Raw genomic sequence first — 12,334 nt, 5'->3', positions numbered from 1 at the left:
GTATATTGTAAGTAACCCATTGACCTGCATTCAACTTTTTGCCATATTCAACACCTATGGTCATAGAGGTTCGTCTGTAATGACTCCATAAAATAGCCTCATATTTGCAACGAAAGATTAGTTGGTGTGCAAAAACTGACCCGAAGGAAAATCCAATTCCAAAATAAATAAATAATATTTGTAATCCAAAATGTTTGCCAATTCTTAATCTCAAACCGTGCCAAATTGACAAGTTTGGGCTAATGATATATAAGATTGTTGGATTGTAGAACTTAGAGGTGGTAATTTGGACTTAATTTACTTATGAATAGTTAATATCTAACAAGTAAAAATGAGTATATTAGCTAAAAACAAATAAGTCGAATGGGGTTGCATGGTTCAGAAGTTGGGAGAAATGTACTATTTTGTAGGGAAAACCTTAGAAAAACCAAACATAATTTCACCAAATGCTTAAAAAAACCACTATATTATTTTTTAGTATACTAAAACCCTTATATTTTCTAAAATTTTTATTTAAGGTTTTATGAGTTTAGAAAAACCTACTTTAATTTCATGAAAGGATTAGAAAAACCATTATATTATTTTTTTTTAGTGCATTTAAACCCTCATATTTTTTTTATTCTAATGAATTGTAACAATAGAAACGTTAAGAATCGAGTACATAACATTTTTGGCTATCTAAGATTTACCGAACTCAATGCCTTAAATGATACATTTTAAAAAATATAAGGGTTTTAACGTACAAAAAAATAATATAGTGGTTTTTTTAAGACTTTGATGAAAATATGTTGGGTTTTTATAAGATTATCCCTATTTTGTATTACATACATGATACAACTTGCTTCATAATAATTGGTGTGTTTGGGTTAGCTTTTTTAATAAAAAAAAATGATTTTCTAACCTTTTGAAACTTTATTTTTTCTTGTCCAAAAAACTATTTTAAAAGCACTTTTTAAATGCACAAACACTTTTTTAGTTTATTATCTTTTTAAAAAACTAACAAGCTAATAAGTTATTTTTAAAAGTTATCCCAAACACCCACGTTATAGATGCAATTTCAACAATTTATATGAAAACGTCAAACATGTCAATCTACTCTAATAAATAAATATGATTTTGCCACATGTCACATTCTCATTCATTTTGCCACATGTAATTTTGTGGTAATTTTAAATTAATTTTTATTCCACATGTCATTTTATGGTTTTTCTATTTTATTAAACTAGGCGAATGCCCGCGCGTGGCGCAGAAACACCTATATAGTTGAAGTCTTTACACATATATGTTTTTTTTTTTAAATATAACAATAGTTTTAAATTTGATATAATATTTTTTATAGTAAATTGATATAATATATTAATTATTTTGAATTATATGATAATATATACATCTATTATAACTTCATAATCTCAATCGTTTGAATGACTTCTACCCGCGAGTTACACATGAATTAAATTAAATATAATATATGATATAATGTTATTTATAGTTGTTGTTATTATTAATTAGGTCTTTTAAATTTATTTGCTTAATGTTTTAATTTCTAACATTATAATTATTTAAACATCAAACATTAATTTTTAATTTTAAAGGTAACAATATACTCATTTATTATAGAGTTATTTTAAACTATTGTTATTGTAAGATATTTTAAGCTACTTATTTAAAAACTTTTAACGATTATAAAAATAGCTTTGGGAAATATTTTAGTTAAATCGAGATTACATTTTAGTTTTTTGCATTTATCACTACAATTTATCAATTTTAACTATTTACAAAATATTCTTTGGTTTTTAAAGGGAACTGAAATTTATATTTAAGTTGACATTGTAATATTAAATTTAAGTTAACAATTTAAGTATTTTGTCAAAAGTGTTCAAAACTTGTAGCTTTAAACTGACAATGATTTACATATAACAACATATTAAATCTAATAAATAAAATATAATATTTTAGAAGTTAAACACATAACTTTATAAGTAGAAGTAAATATATTATTTTAAAATTGAAATTTAGTTTATTTATGATTACACTTTAGGTTTGATATTTGTTTAACCTTATTAACTAACTTATAATCATTATTAGAAAGACGCTACAATTTATCACTTTTAACTATTTATAAAATATTATTTAGGTTGTTTGAGTTAAACTAAAATTTATATTTAAGTTGACCATGTAATGTTATGTTTAAATTAATAATTTTAAGTATTTTATACAAATTTTTCCAAAATTGTATCTTTAAAATGATAATAGTTTATATCTAACAATATATTAAAACTAATAAATTAATTATAATATGTTAAAAGTTAAAAAAAAAATAACTTTATAAGTAGAAGTAAAGATATTATTTTAATATTGAAATTTAGTTTATATATGATTACACTTTAGGTTTGATATTTATTTAACCTAATTAACCAAATTATAATTATTATTAGAAAGAAATTGAAAAGTCATGGGAGTTTCAAATGAATGTGGTGAAAGGAAAAATGCTAGCTTTATAAGTATATAATGATTCCACATAATATCAAATGTACTAATAAACGCATATCATTTTCATTAATAAATAAATATGATTTTGCCACATGTCACATTCTCATTCATTTTGCCACATGTAATTTTGTGGTAATTTTAAATTAATTTTTATTCCACATGTCATTTTATGGTTTTTCTATTTTATTAAATTCCACATAATATTAAATGTACTAATAAATGCATATCAATTTCATTAATGAACTTTCCTTTTAATTTCAAAATTACCAACTTAAAGTTTTATTAATTTCTTTTATTTACTTATATAAATTATTTGTTTTTAAAAGATACAAAAACACTTTAATTTTTATAATTCAATATTTTTTTCACTTTTCTTATAAATTCAAACTTCTTAAATGTTTAGAATTTTATATTTAATTTTTTCTTTTAAATAAACTCATGTAATACATGGGTCTCACAGCTAGTTCAAATAACAAATAGCTAAAAACGTTTTGAAACTTTAAGTCGGCCAAAGTAAATTTACGACCCCTTAAATTGCTTTATTTAAGAAAGTTGGATCTTTAGTTGTAACAACCGGTTGTTGTATAAAATTACCTATTTATGAAAAAAAAAATGTTGACAATTTAATTCAACTGGTATATGAGATCCGATCCGTAGGCATGATTCAACAAACAAATCATATTAAATGTTGATATTACAACAGAAACACTGTTTGTTATATAACTGATTATGATATGATATTAATATGTTACCAATCAAACCAAGAGGACAATTTAAGTTTTCAACAATTAATATTAAAACAAGTTAATATGGGTTAAATTATCAGGTCAAACACACAATTTATTAAACAAATTAGTTAAAAAGAAAACGAATACATTCTAAGTGTTTACAACATCTTAAATTGTTTTATTCATGGAAAGATGGATCATTATATTTTAAGTTACTAGTTTTTGCGTTCATACATAAGGGTCAAGTCCATCATAGAACTCATTTTCATGAGAGAACCAGAGAACTCAATCTTAGGCCCAGGGCCGGTTTAGAGCAAGGGCGAAGAGTAGGGATGAGATTTAGAATCGAAAAACCGGACCGGAACCGGAACCGAACCGGAACCGGACCCGTTAGAACCGGAATATATAGAACCGGGTCCGGTTCCGGGTTTAAAAATTGGCTTTATCCGGGTTCCGGGTAATCCGGGTTTGGGTCCATTGGGTCCGGGTAAACCGGGTCTAAAATCCGGAACCGGTTTTTGGAACCGGAACCACTTTTAGGGCCGGAACCCGTTGTTGTGAAACGTTTACAAGATGCATATCTTATTCGTTTCAACTCCAATTGACATACGCTTTTTTCTAACATGTAGTTTAGAGTTTGTACATGATTCTAGACTATAAATTTGTCATTTTTAGTTTTATATTCGTTGACTTACAATCCTCAAAAGTCGAGATATCAAAGCTGAAAGTTTTTAGTTTTTTAGTTTTTTTGTATTCGGTGAAAGTTTTAAAACATGCATATCTAATTCGTTTGAAGTCGGATGGACATGTGGTTTTTTCCAACTTCTAGTTTACAGTTTGCACATGAGTTTAGACTATAATTTTGTCATTTTTGGTAACATTTAATGATTTACAGTCCTCCGAAGTCGGGATATCAAAACTGAAAATTTTCAACTTTTTAGCTATTTGTTTTTGTACTTTGTATTATGTGAAAATATTAACATAAGCATATCTCTTTCGTTTAAAGTCGGATTGACATGCAGGTTTTTCCAGAGTGTATTTTAGAGTTTGTACATGATTTTAGACTCTAATTTTGTTAATTGTGGTTTCGTATTCAATAAGTTACAGTCCCCCAAAGTCGGGATATCAATATAAAAATTTTCAAAGTTCAACCCACTAAATAGTAAATAATTACCAAAAAATTCTAGTTTTTTTGGGTTTTCCGGTTCTAAACCCTCTTTATCCGGTTCCAACCTACCCACTTTGATGTTTCCGGGTTATCCGGTTCTAGACCCACTTTACCCGGAACCATACATGGAACCGAACCGGAACCGGTTCCTATATACCGGTCCGGTTTCCGATTCTATAAAATCTCGTTAACCGGTTCCGGGTTTTCCGGGTCCGGGTCCATCCGGTCCGGGTTTGGACCCACTTTCATCCTTAGCGAAGAGGACATTGGCACAGGGCCCACTTTTTTAAGGGGCCCACTTTTTAGTACTATGTTCAGGACACCTTTTGATGAACATAAAAACGTAAAAGAAGATTTAAAAACTTTCTTTTGTAAAGAACACGACAAAATTTATTCTTAAATTTTAAAAGTCATTTGTCGTGTTATTTTTGAAAAACATTTTTTAGTACTATTTTCAGCTCTTAATTTTAGCTCTTGAAATTAAAAGTCATTTGTCGTGTTCTTTAAAAACTTTATTGATGATTTATGTCAGGTTTAGATACATCAAGTTAGTGTACTTTAAAAATAAATAATAAGAATAAAAAATAAAATAAAAACTTAATTAATAGTTAGAACTTCCCTTTCCTGATTTCATTTTTGTACATAATTACTTTTGATGATGTATTCATATTATAGTTATATTATAATATATAGTTATAAGTAAATTAGATACTTATGTATTTATAGATTTAAAAAAAATACAAGTCGAGAACTTGTCGTGAACAATCATAAAATATATGAGTATTTTTTTTTAATATATTTTGATTATTGGTATAAGTTAATAAATAATTTGCTATAAGATGATATTACTAAACCGACCCGGTAACCAGAATTTGTACTCCTTTATTCTATTGAGAACGAAATTTTAGAGAGCATAAACTATGAAGAGTTGATCAACCAATCTGTTAACAAGAATGCTAGGAGAGTTGTACGGATCGTCGGTTAGCTGTTACGATATGTAATTAATCACCAATATACTATGATTTTGCTATATTTATTGCTATAAAGATTATCGTCGTTAAAAAAAATGTTTTTGTAATTTAATTCGTTCCACGTTAAGGCCTAAGGGCCTTTTTTTCCGGCTCGTCTTAAGCATTTGAATCCTCAGGACTGGCCCTGCTTAGGCCTTAGATGAAAACAATCGACAATTGAGATCACAAAGCAGTTGGACAGTTAACTGTGGTTACAAAATGGTTGGTGTCATCAGATGTATTTGATCTAAAAAAAAGAGGTGATATTTCCACTTAAGCTTTTTATTCATCCACTTAAAAATAATATGATTTGACTTTTATATCTCTATTTTAATTGAAGAGAGAGAAATATGATTAGGGATATAAAAGTTAAATCTTGTAATCTAATGAGACCCTCTATAATATTTCTTTATTAAAAAAAAGTAGAACATAAAAATACATTGACAGGTAAATCCAACTCAATAAATAAATCTTAATACCTCAAAACTCTCAAAGAATTAACAAGTTCAAAATCACTTAAATAATATCAGCATATATATTTATATATGCTAAATCACCTTTTGATCTGATATGATAAGCAGTCCGAATGAATTTTTTTTCAAGGTTGCTTTGTGTTGTTCAGTTTGAGCATTTTCTCACAATATCAATCGCTAGGGTTTGTGGTTACAGTTTCACAAGTGCAATCTCAAGGGAAAGTTGTTATCTCAAGCGTCGATATGATTCAGGAAACCATCTACCCAATATGCGATACTTTAATTCCACAACTAGTGCAAAGATAGCGTAGCATGGAAGATGCAATAATGCAACAATTAAGTACCTACGTGTCACGTTTTGAATAAATAAAAGGGTTAGATGCTGAAATAGTAATGTAGTTTAATTGATTTGTTTATTATATCAATCCTACTTTTTTTTTTTTTTACATCGTTTGTATTTTGAAAAATCTACTTGATTGTAGCAATGTAGTACATATACAAACCAATTTTTATTGTTGTAATTGGGTTGATATTCACGGTATAATACCCTAATAAAAAAATTGAAAATACAATGCTATAATTTGATAGATTTTTTTTAGAGTAAAATGCTTTAATAAGAACAAAACAACTAAAGTACAATGTTGTTATAGAAAGAAATAGAAGTATAATGTTATAATATACATGTAAATGAAAGTATGTTTCTATTTCTTGGGTTTAGTCCTTCGAAAAGATATCAACATTGAGAGTAAATTTATGGAAGTCATGTCTGAGTTGATACAAGGTTTAAAAAAATCGTTTGACTATTCATTAAACGTTGAAATTGTTTTTCATGAAGGCACAATAGAATAATCTTGTGGACCCAAATCAATACCACCCACTAGTTTACTTGTAATCATGATAATGAGCAATAAAGTCTTATAAATATGAAGATAAAGAATGTATTAGAGTTTTCATCAGATATTTACGAAGGAGATTCTTGCAAACAGGTAAATTATTATGTATGGAATAAAAAACAAAAGTTTCTATTCATTTAGGCCATATACCATTTTCATTTACTGTATTCTTATCTAAAAGTGACGAGAAAGATGATGTCATTGTATATCTTATTTATAATTATTTATTTAAAGAAAGAAAAAGAAAACCTTGATGGGACCCACAAATTATTTAAGAGAAATGGGCAATGAATAATGGAATTTAAGATGGGTATTAAATGAAACACGTCTAAAGATTTTAAAAGATCTTATTTATTTGAGTAAACTGCAATTTTGGTCCATGTCTTAATGTACTTAGTTGTTCTTTTGAGTAATTTGCATTTTTGCTCCAATGATAGCTGTGTTTTGCAACTTTGGTGCTAAAATGTTTTCTCCTGTAAACATGCCCTAATTTTCATAATTTATAACAATTTTGGTCTCTGTTCCACCTTTTAGTTTATTTTTTACAAGTTTTTATAATAAATTTAATTAACATTACTTACACCTAGCAATGGGAATATGGTTGAAATTTATTGTTTCCTATGAGGATTAGGAGGAAGATGAAGAAAATGAAAGAGACAAGGGTATATTGGTAAATTTTACGAAGTTATCAACTTGGTTGTTATTTCTTAACTTAAAGGATGCAGATGTCAAAAGTATTTTATGAAACCATGACATAAGGACCGGAATTGTAATCTTATTTTTGGATCTAAAGAAAAAAAAAACAGCTAAGCGAAGGGACAATGGTGTTTAAGAATACATACCATAACGGAGCAAGGTCCATAGACAAGTCAAGAAACGGATACGGCCACCTGGAAATAAGAGAAAATTGATATAATTATAAGAGTTAATTACAAATTTGGTCCCTATACTTTACTCAAAATCACAAGTTTGGTCCATTTTTTCGAAACCTTCCCAAAGTTGTCACTAAGTTTGTATTTTGTTTTGAATTCGGTCCCTATGTTTTACTAAAAATCATACGTCTGGTCCAATTTAAGAGTTGCATATCATTATCAGAGGGACTACTCTGTAACGAAATGCAAACTTAAAGATGACTTCGGGAACTTTTCAAAAATCGGACGAAACTTGCCATTTTTGGTAAAGCACAGGGACCAAATTTGTAATTTAATCTAAGTTTGAGAAAGAATGGCATACCAGGTATTGACGAAGGCATGGACAACCCATTCAAAGATTACGTAAAAGGCAGTAAGGAAGATAAAGTATGAAATTCTGTGCCAAGGGAACCGCTGAAAGGAGAGATTTCATAAGATTTAATAAAAAAAAGAAAAAATAAATAAACATAAGAAAAAAGTAAAGAAAATTACCAAGCTATTCAAGGCTGTGTCTCCAAGGAGGAAAACAAGGTTAAGTGAGTGTGCAAGAACTGTCAACTGTCAGACCAGATAAAAAAACATACAAAATGCCTTAATAATAGAAAAACTGAAAGTACAATATTGTAATATAAAAGAAATGAAAGTAGAATGCTATAATTAACAAATAAGTGAAAGTATGTTGCTAGATCTTGCATTTAGCCCTGATAATAATGGACAACTTCGTAATTTTTCATTTGGAAAATTTTTTAGAATATTTTTTTCCAATTTTCCTGAGACATTGAAAAGCGAAGATTTTCTTCTTCAAGGTATGTCACCTATTATGAGAAATTAGTAAAAACACCAAACACAAAAATGTTTGGTAACACCAATATTTTATGTATTTTTTATCTTGTAATGTAGATGACATGGTGTTGCTTTTTTAAAGTGAAATCAATATGTGTTGGGAAGGGAAACTTTTTAAAAAATAAGAAGGAAAAGGAAAGGATAAAAATTGTGGTCTATTGGGTTGATGCTAAAGTCAAATTGTCAACACATAGTTTTATTTATAAACCAATTTCGTGAACAATATTAAAATCAAGTTTACAGCAGAGTTTGGTTATTTCTGAAAAATGGTGATATAGACTGTTCTTCTATCCACTTTACACTTTTATAAACATAAAATAGAAAGCAAAGACAAAAGTATTACAAAATAATAAATAACTCAAAAATAAAAATTAACAAGCGTAAGTACTTACAAAATTCATTGGATAATCTACAAGGGTAAGAAATGGGACGATCACAATCCAATAAACAAAATCTGTTAGCATCACTGCCCCTGCAGTCATCTGTGTAACATAAACAAGTAAATATGAAAAAGCAAGAAATAACAACATACTTTTGTCTATTTGTGCATCATAAGATCCTAGTTTTATTTCTTTCTATTAAAGCACTCTACTTGCAGTATTTTTCTAATTAAGGCGTTGTAATTTGAAGTTTGAAAAAACTACCAATCTTTTCCATTTAGGACATTTATAGTTTGAAAAAATCTACCCAATTAGAGCAGCAAAAATTGCTTTGATGACATTTCTACAATAGTGCAGATTTTTCAAAGTGCAATGTTGTAATGGGAATAAGTGAAAGCAAGGTGCTGTAAAAACAAATGATAGAAGTACGTTGTTATTTCTTGCATTTAATCCACACAAAAAATGTCATAAAAATCTCGATGCGATAACGATTGGATTCCAGAACACCCACATGTTCACTTTAATCTACATATTTAGGAAAACATACGAAAAATGTATCGTGTTCTTTTTAGAAAAAAAAAATCAAAACTTATAAACAGTTGATGTACCTGGAAAACAATTTGAAATACATAACACCAAAACTCAGCACTCAGCAAGAAACAACTTCCTTCCTGCTGATTTGATGCACTTTCCAAATCTTGAGGATTGAGAGGGGCATATATTGCTTGCTGTTCGTTACCATATAAGCTATAAGCAGTAAACATCTTGTTGTAGCGAAACAATCCGTAGACTGAAAACACTGATCCAAACTGCAAAACAACTTGAGGACATTTGTAAGAACAGATAGGTTAAAATTCATGAGCTTCATGTCGTTTGAAGTTTAAAAAATAAAATGTAAGTTTTCTAATGTGAATCGGTTTATGTGATATAACTATAAAAAGCAACAACTTAAGAGGAGGAAAAGATATACCGCAAAATAGAAGATAACCAGTGTAAAAGTCCACCTATCCAGAAGATAAAAGAAAATTTTAGAAACTTCCACCACAAGAAAACCTAAATGCAATAAATAGCAATGTACTTTCATTGATCTGTTTATTATAGCATCACACTCTCATTTTTTTTATTATAGAGTTTGTAGTTTAAAAATTCTACACAATTAATATTATAGCAGTGTCATCCAAATACAAAGCAAATTTTCACCGCTATAAGCCTATAACTGGATAGATTTTTTAAAGCATAATGTTATGATAAGAAAAAATAAATTCAAAGTACATGCTATAATTGGGTGGGTTTTCAAAAGTAAAATGTATTAATAAGAAAGAAAAATCGAAAGTATAATGTTGTAATAGAAAGAAATGAAAGTAAGATGCTATAATACACAAATAAATGATAGTATGTTTTCATTTCTCTCATTTTGCAAATATATATAGGTATCGATTGAAAAAAGAAGATAATGACTTACTGAGTATAATAGTAAAATAAGTCAGTCCCTTGTTGAACAACATCAGCAGTGCAAGCGGTTAAAAGCAAGCAAAATGAAATGATTCTGAAAGCCAGTAACCAAGCAGGGTGTATCTCCTTCACACATGGCATCCATGCTTCACATTCATACAATGAAGAAGCCTTTTTTTGTTGGTTTCCCTCTTTGTAAGTTTCTGAGTCACGTGAGTTGTCATACTTCCAAATCAGAAAGAATGCTAAAATTATGGAACCAAAGACACATATTGAACATAACAAGAATCTCCAGTTCATCCAGTAATCCAGGCTAGTAGTATCAATTTGTGAAGGAAGATCCATCCTGTAAAAAACACATAAAGTTCATATAATGCTTAACTCCTAGCAACAATCAGCTTTGACTGTTTGGGTAAAACTGATTATGATTCTCATTTCTGGTTATTTTAAGGTCAAAATAATCAGATGCCGAGTTTCAGGTAAGATTTTACTTGAGTTACAATTATCACTTTCAAGCGATTCCTAATTTAACCAGATTTCAGAACGGGATCATGATACTAAAAAATTCAATTCTGAGATCGACAAATTGAGAAACAGAAATCTAGCAGTTGACCATATATTCCGAGTCAAATGAAAAGAACACACAAATAGAGCGAAAGTAGTTGCATTAATTGATTTTCCGAGTTTTGTATAAACCTAAAACAAGCATAGCTGAAATCACACATTCAAACCAGTGCCGAACTCAAATAGAAATCAAAACAAACAGACAAACGTCAGATTCTGCAGGATATGAAATATGAATCAACATATATACGAAATACAGTTGAAGTCATACACTAAAATGCCAGTAGAATACTCGAATTAAAATCAAACAAACAGAGGAACGGCAATTTCTACGAGCTGTGAATTAAGACAGATATGCGATTGAAAACTCACATAGAAATCAAAACAGCCAAACGAACGGTAGTTTCTACGAGGCACGAGCTATGAAATATGAATCAAGATATATACACAACTTCGCTTAAATCATACACTAAAAACCAGAGAAAACTCACATAGAAATCAAAACAAACAGATGAACGGCAGTTTCTACGACGAACTAATCCAGAGATACATATGAGATGATTTGTCATTGCAGAAGTAGCTGTGAAATTGTCAATAGAAAACTTACCTTTTTTTTTCCGGTTCTTACGACGGAGAAGATCTAAGATGTTGATGTGGGAAATGCTATGCGGAATCTGAATGGCGTCTCATGATTATTGATTTATTTCTTAAGGAAAAGAGAAAATCTCGGGGATGCTGTAGTCAACGTCTCAGTGAGTAGACTAGTGGCCACAGTCCATTTGGATGCAAGGATTCAGGCCATACACTTCGACACGATTGGTTTTGGTTTGGAGTTTGGACCCCACTTACCATCTTTTTTTCTTTTTCTTTTTTCTATAAAATAGTATACCATATATATAGTTTTATTTAATAAATATATTTTCAAAATCATATATTTAAAATATATTTTTATTAATAAATTTATCAGACCAATAATTAAGATACATTTAAGACTTAGATAATTGTTCATATATTCATTAAATGCAATTTGCTTAAATGTTACTTAAAAGATAACTATGTTAGCTATACATCATATTTGATGTATGAGTTTGTTTCATAAAACTAAATTATTTAGTATCAGAATGATTTTAATCTATTATAATCTTAAGAGGAAATGGAGTTGGAACCATTTAGATGTCGTTTTTTTTAATCGGTTAGCATTGAATATGTTTGATACAATATTTGTACGACCTTTAAATAGTTAATAAACTCTATTTTCTTATAATCATTCAGACATTCAAATATTGCATCAAACATGTAGAATGTTAAGATATTGATGTGATATTTAAATGGGTTTAGAGGTTATAAACCCCCATCTTCAATGTGTATGGTAGGAGATGTCAATTTAATAATTTTTAGAATAAAATATTACCATGTGGTTAA

The 12,334-nt window shown here is 28.7% G+C and overlaps 1 protein-coding gene across 1 annotated transcript; it reads right to left on the bottom strand.

The window, feature by feature from the left end:
* Positions 1–5,783: 5,783 nt before the first annotated feature.
* LOC111883043 (uncharacterized) lies at positions 5,784–11,680 on the bottom strand. Its single transcript, XM_042901545.2, has 9 exons — positions 11,520–11,680; positions 10,359–10,694; positions 9,867–9,900; positions 9,505–9,705; positions 8,909–8,998; positions 8,166–8,231; positions 7,996–8,087; positions 7,605–7,652; positions 5,784–6,213 (listed from the first exon to the last, which is right to left on the bottom strand). Exons 2-9 carry the CDS (start codon positions 10,691–10,693, stop codon positions 6,096–6,098), a joined length of 984 nt encoding a protein of 327 aa, XP_042757479.1. The 5' UTR covers position 10,694; positions 11,520–11,680; the 3' UTR covers positions 5,784–6,095.
* Between the last annotated feature and the right edge of the window lie 654 nt (positions 11,681–12,334).

This window comes from Lactuca sativa, chromosome 4 (genome assembly GCF_002870075.4).
Source record: "Lactuca sativa cultivar Salinas chromosome 4, Lsat_Salinas_v11, whole genome shotgun sequence".
Taxonomy (NCBI): domain Eukaryota; kingdom Viridiplantae; phylum Streptophyta; class Magnoliopsida; order Asterales; family Asteraceae; genus Lactuca; species Lactuca sativa.
The sequence above is the reverse complement of the archived record's forward strand: the minus strand, read 5'-3'. Positions and strand labels throughout refer to the sequence as shown.

What these genes read in the sequence shown, in the direction of transcription:
- LOC111883043 (XM_042901545.2), bottom strand. Translation starts at nt 10,693, where the DNA reads ATGGATCTTCCTTCACAAATTGATACTACTAGCCTGGATTACTGGATG. An exon ending in TATTTCAAATTGTTTTCCAG is followed by an intron (nt 8,999 to 9,504) that starts GTACATCAACTG and finishes TATGTTACACAG; the next exon opens with ATGACTGCAGGGGCAGTGAT. An exon ending in ACACAGCCTTGAATAGCTTG is followed by an intron (nt 8,088 to 8,165) that starts GTAATTTTCTTT and finishes CTCTCCTTTCAG; the next exon opens with CGGTTCCCTTGGCACAGAAT.